Source organism: Pipistrellus kuhlii, unplaced genomic scaffold (genome assembly GCF_014108245.1).
Source record: "Pipistrellus kuhlii isolate mPipKuh1 unplaced genomic scaffold, mPipKuh1.p scaffold_m20_p_4, whole genome shotgun sequence".
NCBI classification, from domain to species: domain Eukaryota; kingdom Metazoa; phylum Chordata; class Mammalia; order Chiroptera; family Vespertilionidae; genus Pipistrellus; species Pipistrellus kuhlii.
In genome coordinates this window covers 78126885-78145487 of record NW_023425540.1, presented here as the reverse complement: position 1 = coordinate 78145487, position 18603 = coordinate 78126885, and the positions used below count along the sequence as shown (strand labels likewise).

Sequence of the window (18603 nt, the reverse complement as noted above, 5' to 3'; positions counted from 1 at the left end):
TATAATCACTCATCAGGCCATTTCTCCTTCCAAGCAAAGTATATAACCAGATTCATTGGTTGGCGTTCTGCCTGCTGGGAGGATTTTCTGTTACCATGGTCCTTTAGGGATGTCCCAGAAAGGAGCTGTAAAACTGCAGCTGTCCACATCTGGGTGGTGCCTCATAACCATCTGTAAGCCAGGCCCTCGTTGCCTCTTCCTCTGTTAACTGATCACAGGAAACTTTCTCTGAGGCCACAGGTGCAGGCTGTGAGAAGAAGGTAGTATATGTAGCAGGAGTTGGCATGATGGATATTTGGGCCATTTATTCCTGTAATTTACTTGTGCCTCGAGGGCCTGCTGGGACTTTAGTCATTTATAGTTTTAGAAAAAAAGAGGGGTGGAGGGCATGGGTCCTGAAGACAATCAGTGCCTTGTAAGGGAACTGCCTCAGGGGAGACCATTACAGTTTCTTAGGGCAAAGCTGGGTAGATCTCCAGAGCTAAAGACAGAGAGGTTACTTCTACTGGCTAAAAGAATTCAACAAGATTGAGGAGCTCAACATCCAGACTCATCAGGGTGTTCTCACATTTCCATTCCAAATTTCAGGAAACCATTGCTTCTTCATCAATGCCCTCACTTGTCAATTCGCATTGCAATTCAGCCACTTACATGAGATTCTGAGTTGAGTTTTCAGCTATTTGAGGTATCCAACTGCTGATGTCAAAAGACTCAGGATGGATAGACTTAGAAGCTTTCAGGTCATTATACAATGCTGTAGCTGGGAATTGGGATCCTTTGATCTCATCCTTTTCTTTTCTTTTTTTAAAATATATTTTATTGATTTTGTACAGAGAGGAAGGGAAATAGAGAGTTAGAAACATCGATGAGAGAGAGTCATCGATCAGCTGTCTCTTGCACACCCCCTACTGGGGATATGCCCACAACCAAGGTACATGCCCTTGACCGGAATCGAACCTGGGACTTTTCAGTCCCCAAGCCAACACTCTATCCCAGGGGTGTCGAACTCAATCAGAGAAGGGGCCAAAATCTAAAATCCAGCCTAAATCGCGGGCCGAATGGTTTACTGAACAGTCATAAACTGACAATGTTAACCAGAAATGTGAATTTAAAATGAGTGGAACAATCTTTTCCTTAACAGTGCTGTTAACCAACTCACATGCTATCAAGCAAAACACTAATATTGGTATCAAGCAAAACAGTAATATTGGAATGTACCTAAAATGCTCATTGTTTTGTTTTCTGGCTAGATGTCTGACACCGTTTTCCCCGGATCAATGAGTCAATGTTCAGTTTTATTTCTTGTGCTGTAGCAACCCGCAAAACAGCATGGAGGTTGTCATCGGTAATGCGTGATCTGTGCTTGTTTTTGTTCAGATTCATTATTGAAAACATCTGTTCACAAAGATAGGTGCTTCCGAACATGGATAGAATACGGGCAGCATGAAGTCGGAGCTCTGGCATTGAGTCAGGGGGCAGTAGAGGGTAGAAGTCCTCAATTTCAACATCCTGAAACCTTGATTTCAGGCCACTGTCAGACTGAAGCTCGATTATCTCCATCTGAAGGTGATGGGGCACATTGTTGACATCAACTGTAAAAGGATTGGCAAAGATGTCAAAGCCTGAGTGCTGTGTTCTAAAGTCAGAGAAGCGCCGCTCAAATTCACTTAGTAAACGGCTAACTTTGGTAGCCAGCCGACTGCAAGGAAAAGTACCAGAAATAGTGGTTGAGATACTCAAACAAACGGGAAAGTGGGCAAGATTGTCCTGTTCCAGTTGGGACTTCCATAGTTGAAGTTTACGCTGGAATGCTGTGATCATGTCAGACATCTTCGTGATGACTTGTTTGCGTCCCTGCAGCTTCAGATTCAGTTGGGCGAGATGCTCCCATATGTCACACATCATAGCAAAATCACATAGCCAGGCGGGATCCGACAGTTCAGGCAAGGGCTTTCCTTTACTTTCCATGAAAAGAGCAATTTGTTCTCTGAGCTCAAAAAATCTTTTGAGGACTGCGCTCTTGCTCAGCCATCTTACTTCTGTGTGGTATGGCACGTCTCCATGCTCTGCACCCACCTCCTGTAAAAACTGCTGGAACTGGCGATGATTCAGGCCATGTGCCCGTATAAAGTTAATAGTTTTAATGACTGTGGTCATTATGTCATTCATGTCCAGAACTTTTCCACACAGCCTCTTGGTGGATAATGCAATGATAAGTAATCAAGGGTGTGTGGCAGTGACTTTTTTGCATTCTTTCCTTCATTAGTCCAACCAAGCCTTTCTTTTCTCCGCACATTGAAGGTGCGCCATCGGTAGTTAGCCCCACCAACTTTTCCCAGGGTAATTTAAAATTATTTATAGATTTCTCCACAGCCTCAAATATATCTCTACCAGTCGTCGTCCCATGCATGGCAGCTACATCCAAAAGTTCCTCAGTGACAGAGAGGTCGGTCTTCGTAGCACGTATAAAGATGGACAGCTGTGCTGAATCAGTGTTGTCTGTGCTTTCATCGATAGCAAGTGAAAAAGCGAGATAACTGCATGCCTGTTCGGCCAGCTGTGATGAAAGATTTCCTGAGAGTTCTTGAACTCTATCTGCAATGGTGTTTCTAGACAAACTGACATTTTGAAAACTCTGTATCTGGTCTGGGCATACTTGCTCACACACTTTTAGCATGCATTGCTTCAAAAAGGCACCCTCTGAAAAACACCTTGAAGTACGGGCAATTTCTTCAGCCACTATAAAGCTTGCTTTCACTGCAGCATCATTTTTCGCTGTAGCCTTTGTAAACATTTGCTGCTGTGATTGTAGTTTGCCTTTTAGTTCTTTAACAATTTTATGCTTTTCTTCCAAAGTATATTTGCCATACTTAACATTATGTTTGGTGTCAAAATGACGACGTATATTGTACTCTTTCATCACCGACACTGTCTCATAACACAATATACACACTGGTTTGCCCTCTCTAAGCACAAACATGTATTCATTTTCCCATTTGTCATTAAATTGTCTGCCTTCACCGTCAACTTTTCTTTTCCTGGACATTTTGGGATCAATATTGGCAGTAAAAGATGTAGTTTATTGGAAATCTGCGTTAGAAGGAAAAAGTTGAAAACTGCACAGGGATAGCTTGATTTGGCAGATGGAGTGGAGGAAAAAAAAAGTCAGTCAATAAATGCCTGGCTGGGTACAGATAGCAGATTCTGTTGCGATTTTTATGCCTGCACTTTATGCCAGGAACTGGCAGCTTCTGCTGTGTATTTTTTATGCCCGCACACTCACTCTCTCCTCTGCTCTGCCACCCGCACAACCACATCGGATGCCGGACTATAGGTCACGCCTCCTGAATCTCGCGTGACTTGTTATCTATGTGCATGTGTAATAGATAGCAAGTACTGCGGCCGGCGAGGCGGCTGGCGAGATCACAAGCCTCCTATGTCACCGCGCGTCATTGTGATGGAACACAGCGGAGTGCAGTGATGACAGCGCGGTGCGGGCCACATTGCGCGGGCCTTGTGTTTGACATGTGTGCTCTATCCATTGAGCCAAACCGGTTTCAGCTGATCTCATCCTTTTCTTTCCTCCACTTTGTCCAGTGGCATTAGGGTCAACCAGTCAATCTTATCATATTTATTAATTTGACAAAAGTGTTAAATGATATAAAATACAAGGTTACTCAGATTCTTGCCTAGAAGTTTAACTAGAAGTATCCAATGATGATATATTTTTCATATTTCTATTTTCGTACTATAACTGCTACTCTACTTACCACTGGAAATATTATAGGCAGTTAGACAGACATGAGCAGAGCAGGGACAATGGGCCAGGTACAGAAACTCGCCTGAGCAGAAAGCCCCGAATGCTTAGCAAAGGGAAAACTGGGAAAACAAGAACCTTGCCCCTAGGGTAACCTTTCCTCCCCTAGCATATTGATGGTCATGCAGTTTAGACCCCCTGATCTTTTCCTCCCTAAAGATAACATCTAGCCTGGCCAGTGTGGCTCAGTGGTTGAGCGTTGACCCATGAACCAAGAGGTCACTGATTCAATTCCTAGTCAGGACACATGCCCAGGTTATGGGCTAGATTCCTGGAAGGGGGTGTACAGGAGGCAGCTGATCAATGTTTCTCATCATTGATGTTCTATCTCTCCCTTCCGCTCTGAAATCAATAAAAATATTTTTAAAATTATTTTTTAAAGGAAAATCAATGAAAAAAATATCCTCAGATGAGGAATAACAATAACAAAAAGAAGGATGAGCCCCAGCTGGCTTGGCTCAGTGGATAGAGATTCAGCCTGTGGACTGAAGGGTGCCAGGTTCGATTCTGGCCAAGGGCACGTAGCTTGGTTGCAGGTTCAATCCCCAGCCCTAGTCAGGGCTTGAGCAGGAGGCAACTAATTCATGTGTCTCTCTCAATTTAATTTTTAACTCTCTCTCCCTCTATCCCCCTGCCTTCTACTCTCTCTAAAAATCAGTGGAAAAAGCATCCTCCTCAGATGAGAATTAACATATATATAATTGATCTCAATTACCGAATTTTTAGTGCCCCTTAAATTTTTCACCTCAGGAAAGTCTTTCCACCCCCCCTTTCCCTACCTGTAAGTAGAGGCCTGATATTCTACAATCTGCATCTCTGTTCATGTTTGAATTCTAGTTTTGCAATGTTTATCTTGGACAAGTTACTTAACTTTATTGATTCAATTTTCTAATCTATAAAGTAGGGCTAAGTGACATCATCTCTAACGGTAGTTAAATAAATCTGCGTGCACAGCAAGCAGCATTATGACTCTCCTTCTGTTGTGTTGTGCTATTACTCAAACTTATATAGATGCTTTTGTGATTCTCAAATAAACACACCCAGGTAATATCATGCAGCATTAATAAGAATGAGGAATCTCTAATTGTATTGATATGGTACAATCTCCAAGATACTTAAAGTATAACACATGCAGCAATGTGTATTATAAATTGCCATTTTGTATGGAGAAAAATGCTTTTATTTATACATTATATATTTATTTATACGTCCAGAAAGCATCTAGGGGAATTCAAAGCATCCAAAGGTAACAGTGCTTGTCTGGTGAAAGTTACACCACAGGGAGGAAGACAACTTTTTACCATATGCCCTTTGGTACCTTTTGAATTCTGAATAACTGTTATTGTTAGCTATAAAAATGAAATACAAAGCATTACTAAATACCTGGTACTTGGGGGAACTGGATATTAGAAAACAATTGTGGACATTGTTCAGAATTTTTCTCTTAAAAATGGAGTCCTCTTGCCTATCTGGTGTTGCTCTGTGGTTGAGTGTCAACATATGAACCAAGAAGTCACCAGTTTGATTCCTGGTCAGGGTACATGCCTGGATTGCAGACTCAATCTCTAGTCGGGGGCATGCAGGAGGCAGCAGATCAGTGTTGCTTTCTCATTAATGTTTTTATCTTTTTATCCCTCTCCCTTTCTCTCTTCTACCATCAATAAAAATGTATTTTTTAAAAGTAGAGTCCTCTCGAAGGCTGGACACCATTGTTGAACCAAGTTTGAGTTTTTCAAACTGGACTTAAGGGCCTAAGGAAGGCCTCGGCGGTGTGTTCTGAGTCTGAAAGGTGAACTGACTCTTGCTTCACCTCAAATGCCAAGGCACCAATCCTGCAGCTTTCTAAAAGCATCTAGTACTTTCGGCTGAAACCGGTTTGGCTCAATGGATAGAGCGTCAGCTTGGGGGCTGAAGGGTCCCGGGTTTGATTCCGGTCCAGGGCATGTACCTTGGTTGCGGGCATATCCCCAGTAGGGGGTGTGCAGGAGGCAGCTGATCGATGACTTTCTCTCATCGATGTTTCTAACTCTGTATCTCTCTCCCTTCCTCTCTGTACAAAATCAATAAAATATATTTTTAAAAAAATTTAAAAGCATCTAGTACTTTCTACCTTGCATTTTATCACTTCATTTTCCCTAGGCCTAAAACACCTAGGACACTGGGCGAGGTTCCTGTCGAGGTGAGAAACGCCTGCCCTGGCTGGTGTGGCTCAGTTGGTTGAGCATCGTCCCATGCACCTAAAGGTTACCGATTCAGTTCCTGGCCAGGGTTCGTACTCAGGTTGCGGGTTCAGTCCCTCGTTGGGGCAATGTATGGGAGGCAACTGACCGATGTTTCTCATATTGATGTCTCTCTCTCCCTGCCCCTCTCAGTTGATAAAAATACATTTTAAAAAAGAAACATCCAAACCTAAAAAATGAATTTTTATGAGTTTAAGTCAAATTGACAACATACACCAGGAAGCAAGATCTCAATGGGTTGAGAAAGGTTCTGGAGAATGCCAGTGTTGCAGCTTATTTTATACATCATAATTAAAGGAGGATAATAAGGAGGGTTACATGAAATCCACTGGTGTTAGATTAATGAGGTGGAAGAAGGCATAGCAGGGAAATCTCTAGGATTGGATAAAAGGTAAATGGAGAAACATATATTTTTTTTACATTGATGGGCACAGGATTCTTAATAATTAACATTTATATCACCCTAGTTGGTGTGACTCAGTTGGTTGAGTGTTGTTTAGTGCACTGAAATGTTGCTCGTTTGATTCCAGGTCAGGGCACTTGCCAAGATTTGTGGGCTTAATCCCAGTAGGAGGTGTTGTGCAGGAGGCAGCCCATCAATGTTTCTCTCTCACTCTCTCTCCCCCCCCTCTCTAGAAAAAAAATTTTTAGTTTTTATTGATTTCAGAGAGGAAGGGAGAGGGAAAGAGAATCATCAAAGCTTCCCACATCACTCCTATTGGGGATAGAGCCTGCAACTTGGGCATGTGCCCTCTCCGGGAATGGAACTGTGACCTCAACCACTGAGCACTGGCTGGGCTCTCTATAAAAAAAATGTATTTTTTTTAACATATATTTTTATTGATATTTTTACAGAGAGAAAGGGAGAGGGATAGAGTTAGAAACATACATGAGAGAGAAACATCTATCAGCTGGCTCCTGCATACTCCCTACTGGGGATGTGCCTGCAACCAAGATAACATGCCTTCCACTGGAATCGAACCTGGGACCCTTCAATCTGCAGGCCAATGCTCTATCCACTGAGCCAAACCGGCCAGGGCTATAAAAATATTTTTAAAATAATTAAAATTTATAGCACACAGAGATGGTATTCAGGGAACAAGATAATGAAGGGTTCTGTGGTCTTTTGCTCTGGTGCCAGCAGTTATGCCTTCTAAGGGTAGAAAAATACATTTCCAAGAGATTCCTTAGCTGCATAAGAACAATGGACAGAGCTCACTTAAGGTAAAGCTTGACCTTAGCTCAGGGAGCCATACAGGCCTGGGATGACCACCAGCTATGACCCGCCCCGTTAGAAATGTGATCAGACCATCCCATGTGGTTACTTCTGGTCACTGAGCTTGTCAGACCTACCATGTGGCCCGCTGAGCTAGTCACATTTATCGCATAGCCCCCTTCTCCCTCACAACCCTCATCAGGCTCATTAACGTACCCACAGAGGGCTTGCACCTAGCACACTGTCAGGCACAGAGTGTATCATCCAGAAAACGCAGGTAGCAGGCCTGAGAGGGGAGGAAGCCAGGCAAACCGCGGGAGGGGGAGAGAGAGAGAGAGAAAGCCTACCCTCCACCTTGCGGGCAGAGGCCTCCAGAAAACAGCCCCCGACCGAGGCGGCTCACGGCGCGCAAACCGGTCCGCACAGCGAGGATGGATGGGCCGGTAACACTAGCCCTGCCCCACTAGCCCGGCCGCCACACCGCCCCAGGAACAGGATCCTCCCCGACGCCATGGCGCAGTGGCCCCGGCGCGAGGGGCGGGGCCTCAGGCCTGTGGCCCAATGAGCGGCGGCGCCAGCGGCCCCACGGCCCAATGGCGGCGGCGCGTAGGCACGCTGGGGGCGGGCGGGCGCGGACTCTTCCAGAAGACCCGGATAGCGCCTCGCGGCCGGGCTGAGCCAGCGTCGCTCTTTTCCTCTTTTGCTGGCTCCACGATGGCGGCCGTGAAGAGCCTGAACCCCAAAGCCGAGGTGGCCCGGGCCCAGGCGGCGTTGGCGGTCAACATCAGCGCGGCCCGGGGCCTGCAGGACGTGCTGAGGACCAACCTGGGGCCTAAAGGCACCATGAAGATGTAAGGCGGGGCCGGAGCGGGGGCCCGGCTCGCGCTGCTCTCCCCGCCGCGGGCCGCGTGCCGGGCGCCGGGAGGGGTGGTCTCCAGCCCGCCGGGCCCGGGCCTCCGCGCGCCGCTGCGGCCCCTCTCCCCGCGTTCTCCCGTGGCCCGGCCTATTGCCTGCCCCGGCCGCCGCCTCTCGCGGTCGGTGCCGTCCCCGCGGGGAACAAAGCTGCCCGCGTGCGCGGCGCTCCCTCGTGCCCCGGGACCTGCGCCACCCGGGGGCCCGGCGGGCTTTCTCAGAGGGGAGCGGGGTGGGCTCTGCACCGTTATGTTACCACCAGGAGGAGGGGACCCGCCCTGTGGCCCCAGCGCCCGAGGACCTGGTTAAAGCACGTTTTTTTCATGGGAGTCACTTTGGTGTCCGTTGAAAAAGTCACACTGATTCATTTCTGCCCCCCTGAACAGGCTTGTTTCTGGCGCTGGAGACATCAAGCTGACTAAAGACGGCAATGTGCTTCTGCATGAGATGGTGAGCGATCGGCGAAGTCTTGGCTTTTCCATTTGGTCTGTAGGGAGATCTTTTCATAATTGATTCGCACCCATAAGAGGGAATCGTATTCTCATCCCATAGTTTTCCAGACAGTGCAGGAAGTAGGAAAGAAATGTCATCAGTAAGAGTAGCAACAGTCCAGTACAATGAGGAGCCCTGAAGACTTGATGGATGGGTATCCTGTTCTTCCAAAGCCTTCCCATACAGTAATTTAGCATTCACGGATGAGCTTGGCTCATGGTCTGCAAACTGCGGCTCGAGAGCCACATACGGCTCTTTGGCCCCTTGGGTGTGGCTCTTCCACAAAATACAACGGCCCGGGCGAGTCTATTTTGAAGAAGCGGCGTTAGAAGAAGTTTTAAGTTTAAAAAATTTCGGCTCTCAAAAGAAATTTCAATTGTTATACTGTTGATATTTGGCTCTGTTGACTGAGTTTGCCGACCACTGGATGTTAATTATTTGGATAGTGTCAAGGAATCCTGGAGAAGGCACAAGAGTCCCAGCTGTGTCACAAAGAGGCTTGCATGGGGGTTTGAAATTACTTGGTCCTGTACTTGTTCGCTCTATCACTTTGAGTAAACTTTAACTGAGCCTCAAAGTTCCTTACCAGGACATTAGAGATGATCTTGAGAAGTAAACAGATTTATATGTGAAAATGTTTTAGTTGTCAGAAACTGACAGTGCAGAATAAGTAATGTGTAGCTGAACCCTTGGGCGGTTTGTGTTAAGGAGGCCTTTTGCACATTTTAAGGTATATTTGGATTGTTTTAAGTAATTTAATGCTTTCTTTTTCTACTTCCAGCAAATTCAACACCCAACAGCCTCCCTAATAGCCAAAGTCGCGACAGCCCAGGATGACATAACTGGTGACGGTACCACGTCCAACGTCCTAATCATTGGAGAACTGCTGAAACAGGCGGATCTCTACATTTCTGAAGTATACATGATTCTTGTGTTTTTGTGATACTTTGTTATGTGTAAGAAATAACCTGGGTTTTATTTCTACAAACTGATGCATTAATAGTAGCGGAGGCCATAGCAGAATGTAAAGAGCAGTGGGGAAACCAGAGTCTTCATCTTGGTCTGACACAAATTTATTGTGATTCTGGACAAGTTAAGAAACCTTCCTTGGCCTGAAAGGTTTTCTTTTATCAAGTTGCTTTGCATATACCGTGTTTCCCTGAAAATAAGACATCCTCGGAAAACAAGACCTAGCACATGAAAAGATAAGACATCCCCTGAAAATAAGACCTAGCGCAACTTTGGGAGAAAAAATTAATATAAGACACTGTCTTATTTTCGGGGAAACAGGGTATCATATCTGTCTACAATGTAGGTTAATAATTGAGATCTTAAAATGGGATGTTCAGGACTACTTGTAAGGAAAAAGCAACCAAAAACTTAAATAAAAATGCTGCATCTTTTTTAGCCCTGAGTAGTTAGTTCCAAGATTAAAGCAAACCTCAATGAATACTAATCAGATGTCAGGAAGAACTTCCTGGGAAGACAGAAAGCAGTCATTTAGTCACCCTGTCTACTTTTATCAGTAAATGATGTGAATTTATTTCAGATTACCTGTAGGGAAGATGCAGTGGTCTGTTTACTGCAAGTTGTGATATGTTGAGTTTTTGTTGCTATTCCTTGCGGTTTGCACAGTGAACACCCAAGTGTGCTTTATAGTTCCCTTGGCTTTGACTCTGTGCTAGAGCAATGTCTGTTCTTTTCCTCTGCATTGAAAGGACTGTTCATCCTTTTAAATGTATTCATAAAGTCAGCACATTATATTTTATTAAATGATAGGAATGACCCAGAATAAATCTTCAAAAATATACTTTATCGTGAACATAGTGGCATCTAATTGGAGAACTCCAGGGTTAGTGGTGGTTTTATAATTGTCTTCATTATAGGGTCTTCATCCCAGAATAATAACAGAAGGATTTGAAGCTGCAAAGGAAAAGGCACTTCAGTTTTTGGAACAAGTAAAAGTAAGCAAAGAGATGGACAGGGAAATACTCATCGATGTGGCCAGAACATCCCTGCGTACTAAAGTTCATGCGGAACTTGCTGATGTCTTAACAGAGGTATGTGTTGAATTAAAAGCCCCTGATTTTATTTACTTATTTATTTTTAATATATTTTATTGATTTTTGTACAGAGAGGAAGGGAGAGAGACAGAGTTAGAAACATCAGTGAGAGAGAGTCATCTATCAGCTGCCTCTTGCGTACCCCCTGCTGGGGATATGCCCGCAACCAAGGTACATGCCCTTGACCGGAATCGAACCCGGGACCCTTCAGTCCCCAAGCTGACGCTCTATCCATTGAGCCAAACCGGTCCTGAGCCCCTGATTTTAGAACCATCAGTATACTTACCAATTTCATTATAGATTGTTCTCTGAAGTCTTCATACGTGACAAAGTGGGTTCATTCTGTGGCAGTGATAATCTGATCGGTGTCCTTCAAAAAGTAAAGTGAGAAATTCAAATAATCATATACTTGACCAGGTTATAATCAGAGCTTTCATTAAAAGTTTTATAATTGGAGATTTTGTTATTTATGTTAATAAAATAGTAGGAGGGATGTCTGATTCTTTAGGTAATGACAAAATTTAATTTTCAGAAATATAAATGACTTCAGCCCTTTGCAAATGTATTTTTTTTTAAATATATTTTATTGATTTTTTACAGAGAGGAAGAGAGAGGGATAGAGAGTTAGAAACATCGATGATGAAAGAGAATCATCGATCAGCTGCCTCTTGCACACCCCCTATTGGGGATGTGCCCGGAACCAAGGTACTTGCCCTTGACCGGAATCGAACCCTGGACCTTTCAGTCCGCAGGCTGACGCTCTATCCACTGAGCTAAACCGGTTTCAGCTGCAAATGTATTCTATTAGGTCAATTTGAAGAATGTTAAAGTCAAGAAACTGTCTAAATTTTGTAAAACAAGTAACAAGCATCTTGACTTCTGCAAATCAAATTCATTTAATGATTATGCTCTTATTGTAGGCTGTAGTTGATTCCATTTTGGCCATTAAAAAACAAGACGAACCTATTGACCTCTTCATGGTTGAGATCATGGAAATGAAACATAAATCTGAAACTGATACAAGGTAGGTGGTAGATTGCTGTGAAATGCTTATGAAGTGTGTTGTGTGTACAAATAGGCGCTTTATACAACACATTTTTTTTTGGCTGACGTGTGTGTGTTTGAATTAATATATATTGCCTAGATGAATATTTAATTTACTCAGTAATATTTACTCTTGAAGTTAATGGTATAATGTGTTAATAGTCAGAATTATCCAGAAAAGTGAGCTACATCGGTTGTTTGGCATTTATTGAACTGCTGGATACAAAACCTAATGGGAGAATTATATATTTCAAAGATCTAGCTTGAAAACATTTTAAAAATAATTAGATATTATAAGAAATGTTTTTAAAATATGTTTTTTATTTTAGAGAGGAAGGGACAGGGATAGAGAGATAGAAACGTTGATGTGCGAGAAACATTGATTGGCTGCCTTTTGCACACCCCCTACGAGGTATCGAGTCTGCAACCTTGACCTGGAATAAAATTGATGATCTCTCAGTTCATGGGTCAGTGCTCAACCACTGAGCCACACAGGCTGGGCTGAAAGTCAATAACAATATAATGTGTTTTTAAAATTTATTTCTGAGTTATAGTTAACAGACAATATTAGTTTCAGTTATGTAACATAGTAATTAAATGTTTGTATATACCATAATTTTTAATATATTTTCACAGCTTAATCAGAGGTCTTGTTTTGGACCATGGGGCACGGCATCCTGATATGAAAAAAAGAGTAGAAGATGCATACATCCTTACATGCAATGTGTCATTAGAATATGAAAAAACGTGAGTTTGTATTCTCTTACTAATGGAATCGAGAAGCAGGGAAGCTTGGTATTTTGGGCAAGTCACTTCTTTGTGAGACTCAGTTTTTTTCACTGTATAGACAATGCCTCAAATTGGGTTTGGGAGAATTCTAGGAATAAACTCATAATAAACCAGGGGCAGATCAGAATTAACAGGCTATTTGTTAAATAAAATAAACATTCTAACACACACCCCTCCACTTTTATTTTTAATAGAGAAGTGAATTCTGGCTTTTTTTACAAGAGTGCAGAAGAGAGGGAGAAACTAGTAAGAGCTGAAAGAAAATTCATTGAAGATAGAGTTAAAAAAATAATAGACCTGAAAAAGAAAGTCTGTGGTGACTCAAATAAAGGTTTTGTTGTTATTAATCAAAAGGTGAGAATGACTTTTGCTTTATAAACTAGTCTGTATCCATTTTGATTTTTCAGGTGAAATATTTTAAAACTAATTTGTTGTTGTTGTTAACAGGGAATTGACCCATTTTCCTTAGATGCTCTTGCAAAAGAAGGCATAGTAGCTCTGCGCAGAGCGAAGAAAAGGAACATGGAAAGGTACGGTGGAGAGCAGTTCACTGAGGGATGTGAATCTGTGCGTTAACTGAGATGATTCCTTTTCCCCCCTCAACTTATTTTTGCTTTTACTTTTGATAAAATACACATAATACAAGATAGACCATTCGCGCCCCCCCCCTTTTTTTTAAATATATTTTATTGATTTTTTACAGAGAGGAAGGGAGAGGGATAGAGAGTCAGAAACATTGATGAGAGAGAAACATCGATCAGCTGCCTCCTACACACACCCCCACCCCCACCGGGGATGTGCCCGTAACCAATGTACATGCCCCTGACCGGAATCCAACCCGGGAACCTTCAGTCCGCAGGCTGATGCTCAATCCACAGAGCCTACCCAGTCATGGCCCATCCCCCCCCACCCCTTTTTTTTTTAAGTGTAAAAAATTTAGTGGCATTAAATTATATTCACATTGTTGTGCACCCACCACCATTACCCATTTTCATAATTTTTTCAGCATTGCAAACTGAAACTACCCATTAAACCACATGTGTCAAACACAAGGCCCGCAGGCCAAATCCGTCCAGCCAGGCCTTGCAATGTGGCCCGCACCGCGCTGTCATCACTGCACTCCGCTGCGTTTCCATCACAATGACAGTTTATGACTGTTCAGTAAACCATTCGGCCCGCGATTTAGGCTGGATTTTAGATTTTGGCCCCTTCTCTGATTGAGTTCGACACCCCTACGTAATTCTCCATTTCTTCCCTCACTGCTTCCCCTGTAAATACTGTTCTGTTTGTCTCTGAATTTGGTACCGCATATAAGGGAATCATACAATAATTGCCCTTTTGTGTCTGGTTTATTTCATTAAGCCTAATGTTTGCAAGATTCATCCAAGTTGTAATAATGTATCGAAATTCCTATTTAAAGACAAATGTCTCATTGTATGGATTATATCATATCCTTATTTATCCATTTATCTGTCAGGAGACATTTTGGCTATGATGAATAATGCCACTATGAACATTAGTTTATATTTGTTTTACTTTTATTTTAAAAATAGGTTTTTATTGATTTTAGAGAGGATGGGAGAGGGAGAGGGAGGAACATTGAAGTATCAACATAGATCAGCTGCCTCCTGCCTCCTGCATCCCCTTGCTGGGGGTTGAGCCTGGAACCCTGGCTTGTGCCCTGACCTGGTAAGCTCTTGGTGCCTGGCGTGATGTTCAACCACATAGTCACACCTGCCGGGCTATCCTTGTTTTATTTTTAAACAATGGCACATAGTGTACATATATTTCCATTTCAGGAGACAGCATCAAGGGGTTTCAGAGAAATACGAGAAAGCTTTTGTTTATCTTTAAAAATCATATGAGAGAAGTATTTGATGACTTGGGAAAAGTGCTTTAAATGGAGAGTTAGGAAAAAGACCAGTTTTTAGCCAGTTGGTAGTAAATGGACAAGTTAAATACATTTTAGAATATAATTTTAGTATGTCATTCTGAAAGATTGCTTCCTAAAAATAATCTTCTTTAAGCATAACTAATAAAAATTACTTACATCTCCTTTTAAAATACTTCAATATTTCAGGCTGACTCTTGCTTGTGGTGGAGTAGCTCTAAATTCTTTTGAGGACCTAAGTCCTGATTGTTTGGGACATGCAGGACTTGTCTATGAGTATACATTGGTAAGTGTATTTTCTTTCCAAAGGTAATACTTTTTGGTTCATGAATTCTTCAGTAGTAAAAACTCATTCAAACTTGGGATCAGATTTATGCTTTGTTCATACACAGTTTGATGGTCCAGGTGTAGCAGTGATGCTCCTTTGGTGGGGAAGTCACATTTCTCTTACATGTGTTCTGTTTGTTTTTAAGAAATTACCTTAATGTGATTAGTGTGTTTTCTGTGAATATGCCATTTACCATTTTTTCTCTGATCATTCTTTGTACAACTATGTCTTGTTTTTTTGAAAATATTCTCTTTACATAGGGAGAAGAGAAGTTCACCTTCGTTGAGAAATGTAACAATCCTCGCTCTGTTACATTATTGGTCAAAGGACCAAATAAGCACACACTGACTCAAATCAAAGATGCAATAAGAGATGGCTTGAGGGCTGTTAAAAACGCTATTGATGATGGTAAGATTCTCACTTTATTTCAGTTGCATTCTTTTTGCTGTTCTCTAAGGCATGGCTGAATACTGTGTTCTTTTTGTCAGTAGCTTACACAGCCAGACACCATGCAAAAGTAATCTTCCCTTTAAAATGGCTATGATGGTATGCCAAGTTTTTCATAGCATATCGTTACTAAAAGTGGATACAAATAAGTTAAGAGATTGTAAGAGAGGCCCTGACTGGTTTGGCTCAGTGGATAAAGTATAAACTCTCAGTTTTGATTCCAGTCAAGGGCATTGTACCTTGGTTGTGGGCACGTCCCCAGTGGAGGGTGTGCAGAGGGCAGCTGATTGATGTTTCTCTGTCATCAGTGTTTCCAATTATCCCTCTTCGTTCCCTCTGTAGAAAAATCAATATATATATATATATATATATATATATATATATATATATATATATATTTATTTATTTATTTAAAAGAGAGATTGTAAGAGCTTCCAAGTGCCAGTTAAATCAGATCATATTATTTGATATGTTGCTTTCAAATGCAATATTAAAATTGCTGTCATTACACTGAATTTTCAAGAAAATGGTTTTCGTGTGTTATTTTAATTTTTTTTTTTTATTGATTTCATAGAGGAAGAGGGAGAGAGATAGAAACATCAGTGATGAGAGAGAATCATTGATTAAATGCCTCCTGCATGCCCCCCACTGGGGATTGAAACTGCCACCTGGGCACATGCCCTTGACTGGAATCAAACCTGGGACCCTTCAGTCCGCAGGCAGATACTCTATCCATTGAGCCAAACTGGCCAGGGCCATGTATGTGTATTTTACTTTGTTTTATAATTCCACAGTTTTCTTTATAGCTGAGCATTTTCTCTCTTCCCCCTTCCTTCCCCACCCGTCCAACAGGCTGTGTGGTTCCAGGTGGTGGTGCAGTGGAAGTGGCAATGTCACACGCCCTCGTGAAATACAAGCCCAGCATAAAGGGCAGGGCCCAGCTTGGAGTTCAAGCGTTTGCTGATGCATTGCTCATTATTCCCAAGGTCTGACTAGTGTAATAGTCCTTTTTCTAAAATGGAACAAAATGATTTCAGCTGGTGAATGTGAAAGTGTTTTGATAATGGGTTTGTTTTTTTTTTCATAATGTGGATTTTGAGTAAGTTTGATCCGTTTTCTCCCTAACACTAGAACATCCAAACGTATTTGGTTTCCCTGGAAAGGAAACTTGAATATCTGAAGTTTCAGGTGGCAAGAGATAACTATTTTAAGAGGGTTTGCAGTGTGTAGGGGATATACTTGAGTACAAACTTGCTTTTTGTTTAAACTACAATTGATATAATAATTTTCTATTGATCATTAATGGATATACTATTTATTTATTGTGCACTGACTATCAGTTCTTAAGTCCTGTATTTTAAAGGATTAAATTTGTTTTCCTTTAGGTTCTTGCTCAGAATTCTGGTTTTGATCTTCAGGAAACACTAGTTAAAGTTCAAGCAGAACATTCGGAATCAGGTCAACTTGTGGGTGTGGACTTGAACACGGGTAAGAGAATGCAACTAGCTGAAACCGTTTTGGCTCAGTGGATAGAGCGTCGCCCTGTGGACTGAAAGGTCCCGTGTTCAATTCTGGTCAAGGGCACGCACATTGGTTTTGGGCACATCCCTAGTGGGAGGGTGCGGGAGGCAGCTGATCAATGTTTCTCTCTCATTGATGTTTCTACCTCTCTATCCTTCTCCCTTCCTCTCTGTAAAAAATCAATAAAATATATTTTTTTAAAAAGAGAGAGAGAGAGAATGCAACTATTTGTAGGGGGAAACTTGTTAATATAGGTGAGGTAAAGCCAGGAAGAATCAAAAGAATCTTAGGGAGTTGCTTTGCAGTTTATTTTAGTCCTATCTGTGAACTCTGGGTTCTAAAATATAATATAAAAACAGAACGACTAGATACAGTAAGGGAATCAAATATATACATTTGAATAGTTTCAAAGAGTATGGATTTGTTGATGTTGCTGAGTGGTGGTAGATGGTTCAGTTAAATATTGAAAAGCTTCATATTGGGTTTACTCAATTTATCAGGGACTATGATATGGAAATATTGATGATCATATTCACTGATGAAAAAAGGTTGAGGGTAACAAATAATGCTGGAAGAGGGGACCAAATATAATGAAATATTTAAAGCCCTGATCTTAAGACTAGTGTAAGAGCACAAATTATGTAGGTACAAAGTGGAAGAGAGAACTGAGATCCCATTAGTACGTAAGATCTACTATTATCAACAACATTGTTTATATTTAATAAAAAGGGCTTTTGGAATGAGGAAAATGATAAGCCCATTTTGACCAGATTATAGTTCAAGTGCTGTAATTTAATATGGATAGATGTGTCCAGAAAAACAAGATGTTCAAGTATTTGGTTAACAGAATAGACAATATCTAATCAGAGATCAGTCACTTATCAAAGATAAGTCACTAATCAAAGATATTGTGCACAGGAATAAGATCATTCTGATCTTATGACCTATATATGATTTTAAGACTACTGGATTACTTTTCAGGTGAGCCAATGGTAGCAGCAGAAGTGGGCGTATGGGATAACTATTGTGTAAAGAAACAGCTTCTTCACTCCTGGTAAGTTTGAGAAAGCCAAAACTATAAAATAACCTTTAGGTAATCATCATACTCTTTTTATTTGGCATATTCTGTTTAATTCCCCCCACCCTCACCCTCATCAAAATGTAAAAAAAAAATGCAGAAATGAAACTTTTTATGTATGGAGGGGGAGAGGGACATTTAATTGGATGTAATTTGCATGATTTAGTTGAAAATTGAGTTGAATTAGGATTCTATATCTGAAATCTGAACCATCTGACTTTTTCCCCCCCCCTTTTAGCACTGTGATTGCCACCAACATACTCCTGGTCGATGAGATCATGCGAGCTGGAATGTCTTCTCTAAAAGGCTGAATTGAAGCTTCCCCTGTACTACCTGAATCATGAAGACTCTACGGAGTGATCCTAAGGATACAGCTATGGAATTTTTGTCCTGGCTTCAAATGATTTTTAAAGGAATTTTTTTTCCCCCATCTGAAGAAAGGAAAGAGCAATGGCAAACCACCTATTAAAATTCCAAAGTTTGAAATTATAATTTACGCTATTTTTTAAATTGTACTCAGTGTATGCACAACTAGCAGGCTGTTTTCACGCAATGTGCACAGAATATTTTTGCTTTAGTTTCTGTGATACTAAAACATATTAGAAAAGCATATGGTATCTACCTTATTAAATATTCCTTGAAAAACAAGTTTGGTTGTTTAATAATTTCTTCTAATGATGTATTTTAATTTATCCAGTAATTCCCTATTGAGCATTTAAGATGAAAAATTTTATGCTAATGACATTTAAGTAACAAGATTTTGAA

General features: G+C 41.5%; 1 protein-coding gene and 2 non-coding genes across 3 annotated transcripts; all 3 read left to right on the top strand.

Annotated features, from left to right (window-relative positions):
• Window positions 1–7873: 7873 nt before the first annotated feature.
• On the top strand, window positions 7874–18486 carry CCT6A (chaperonin containing TCP1 subunit 6A). The gene is made up of 14 exons (XM_036409471.2): window positions 7874–8124; window positions 8572–8635; window positions 9459–9593; window positions 10564–10737; window positions 11661–11764; window positions 12421–12531; window positions 12768–12927; window positions 13021–13103; window positions 14654–14750; window positions 15053–15200; window positions 16092–16225; window positions 16625–16727; window positions 17742–17814; window positions 18077–18486. Exons 1-14 carry the CDS (start codon window positions 7988–7990, stop codon window positions 18147–18149), a joined length of 1596 nt encoding a protein of 531 aa, XP_036265364.1. The 5' UTR covers window positions 7874–7987; the 3' UTR covers window positions 18150–18486.
• Window positions 10305–10438, top strand: LOC118704011. Its single transcript, XR_004983247.1, has one exon. It is a non-coding gene; the product is annotated as a small nucleolar RNA SNORA22 (small nucleolar RNA).
• Window positions 15250–15386, top strand: LOC118704004. Its single transcript, XR_004983241.1, has one exon. It is a non-coding gene; the product is annotated as a small nucleolar RNA SNORA15 (small nucleolar RNA).
• Window positions 18487–18603: the final 117 nt, after the last annotated feature.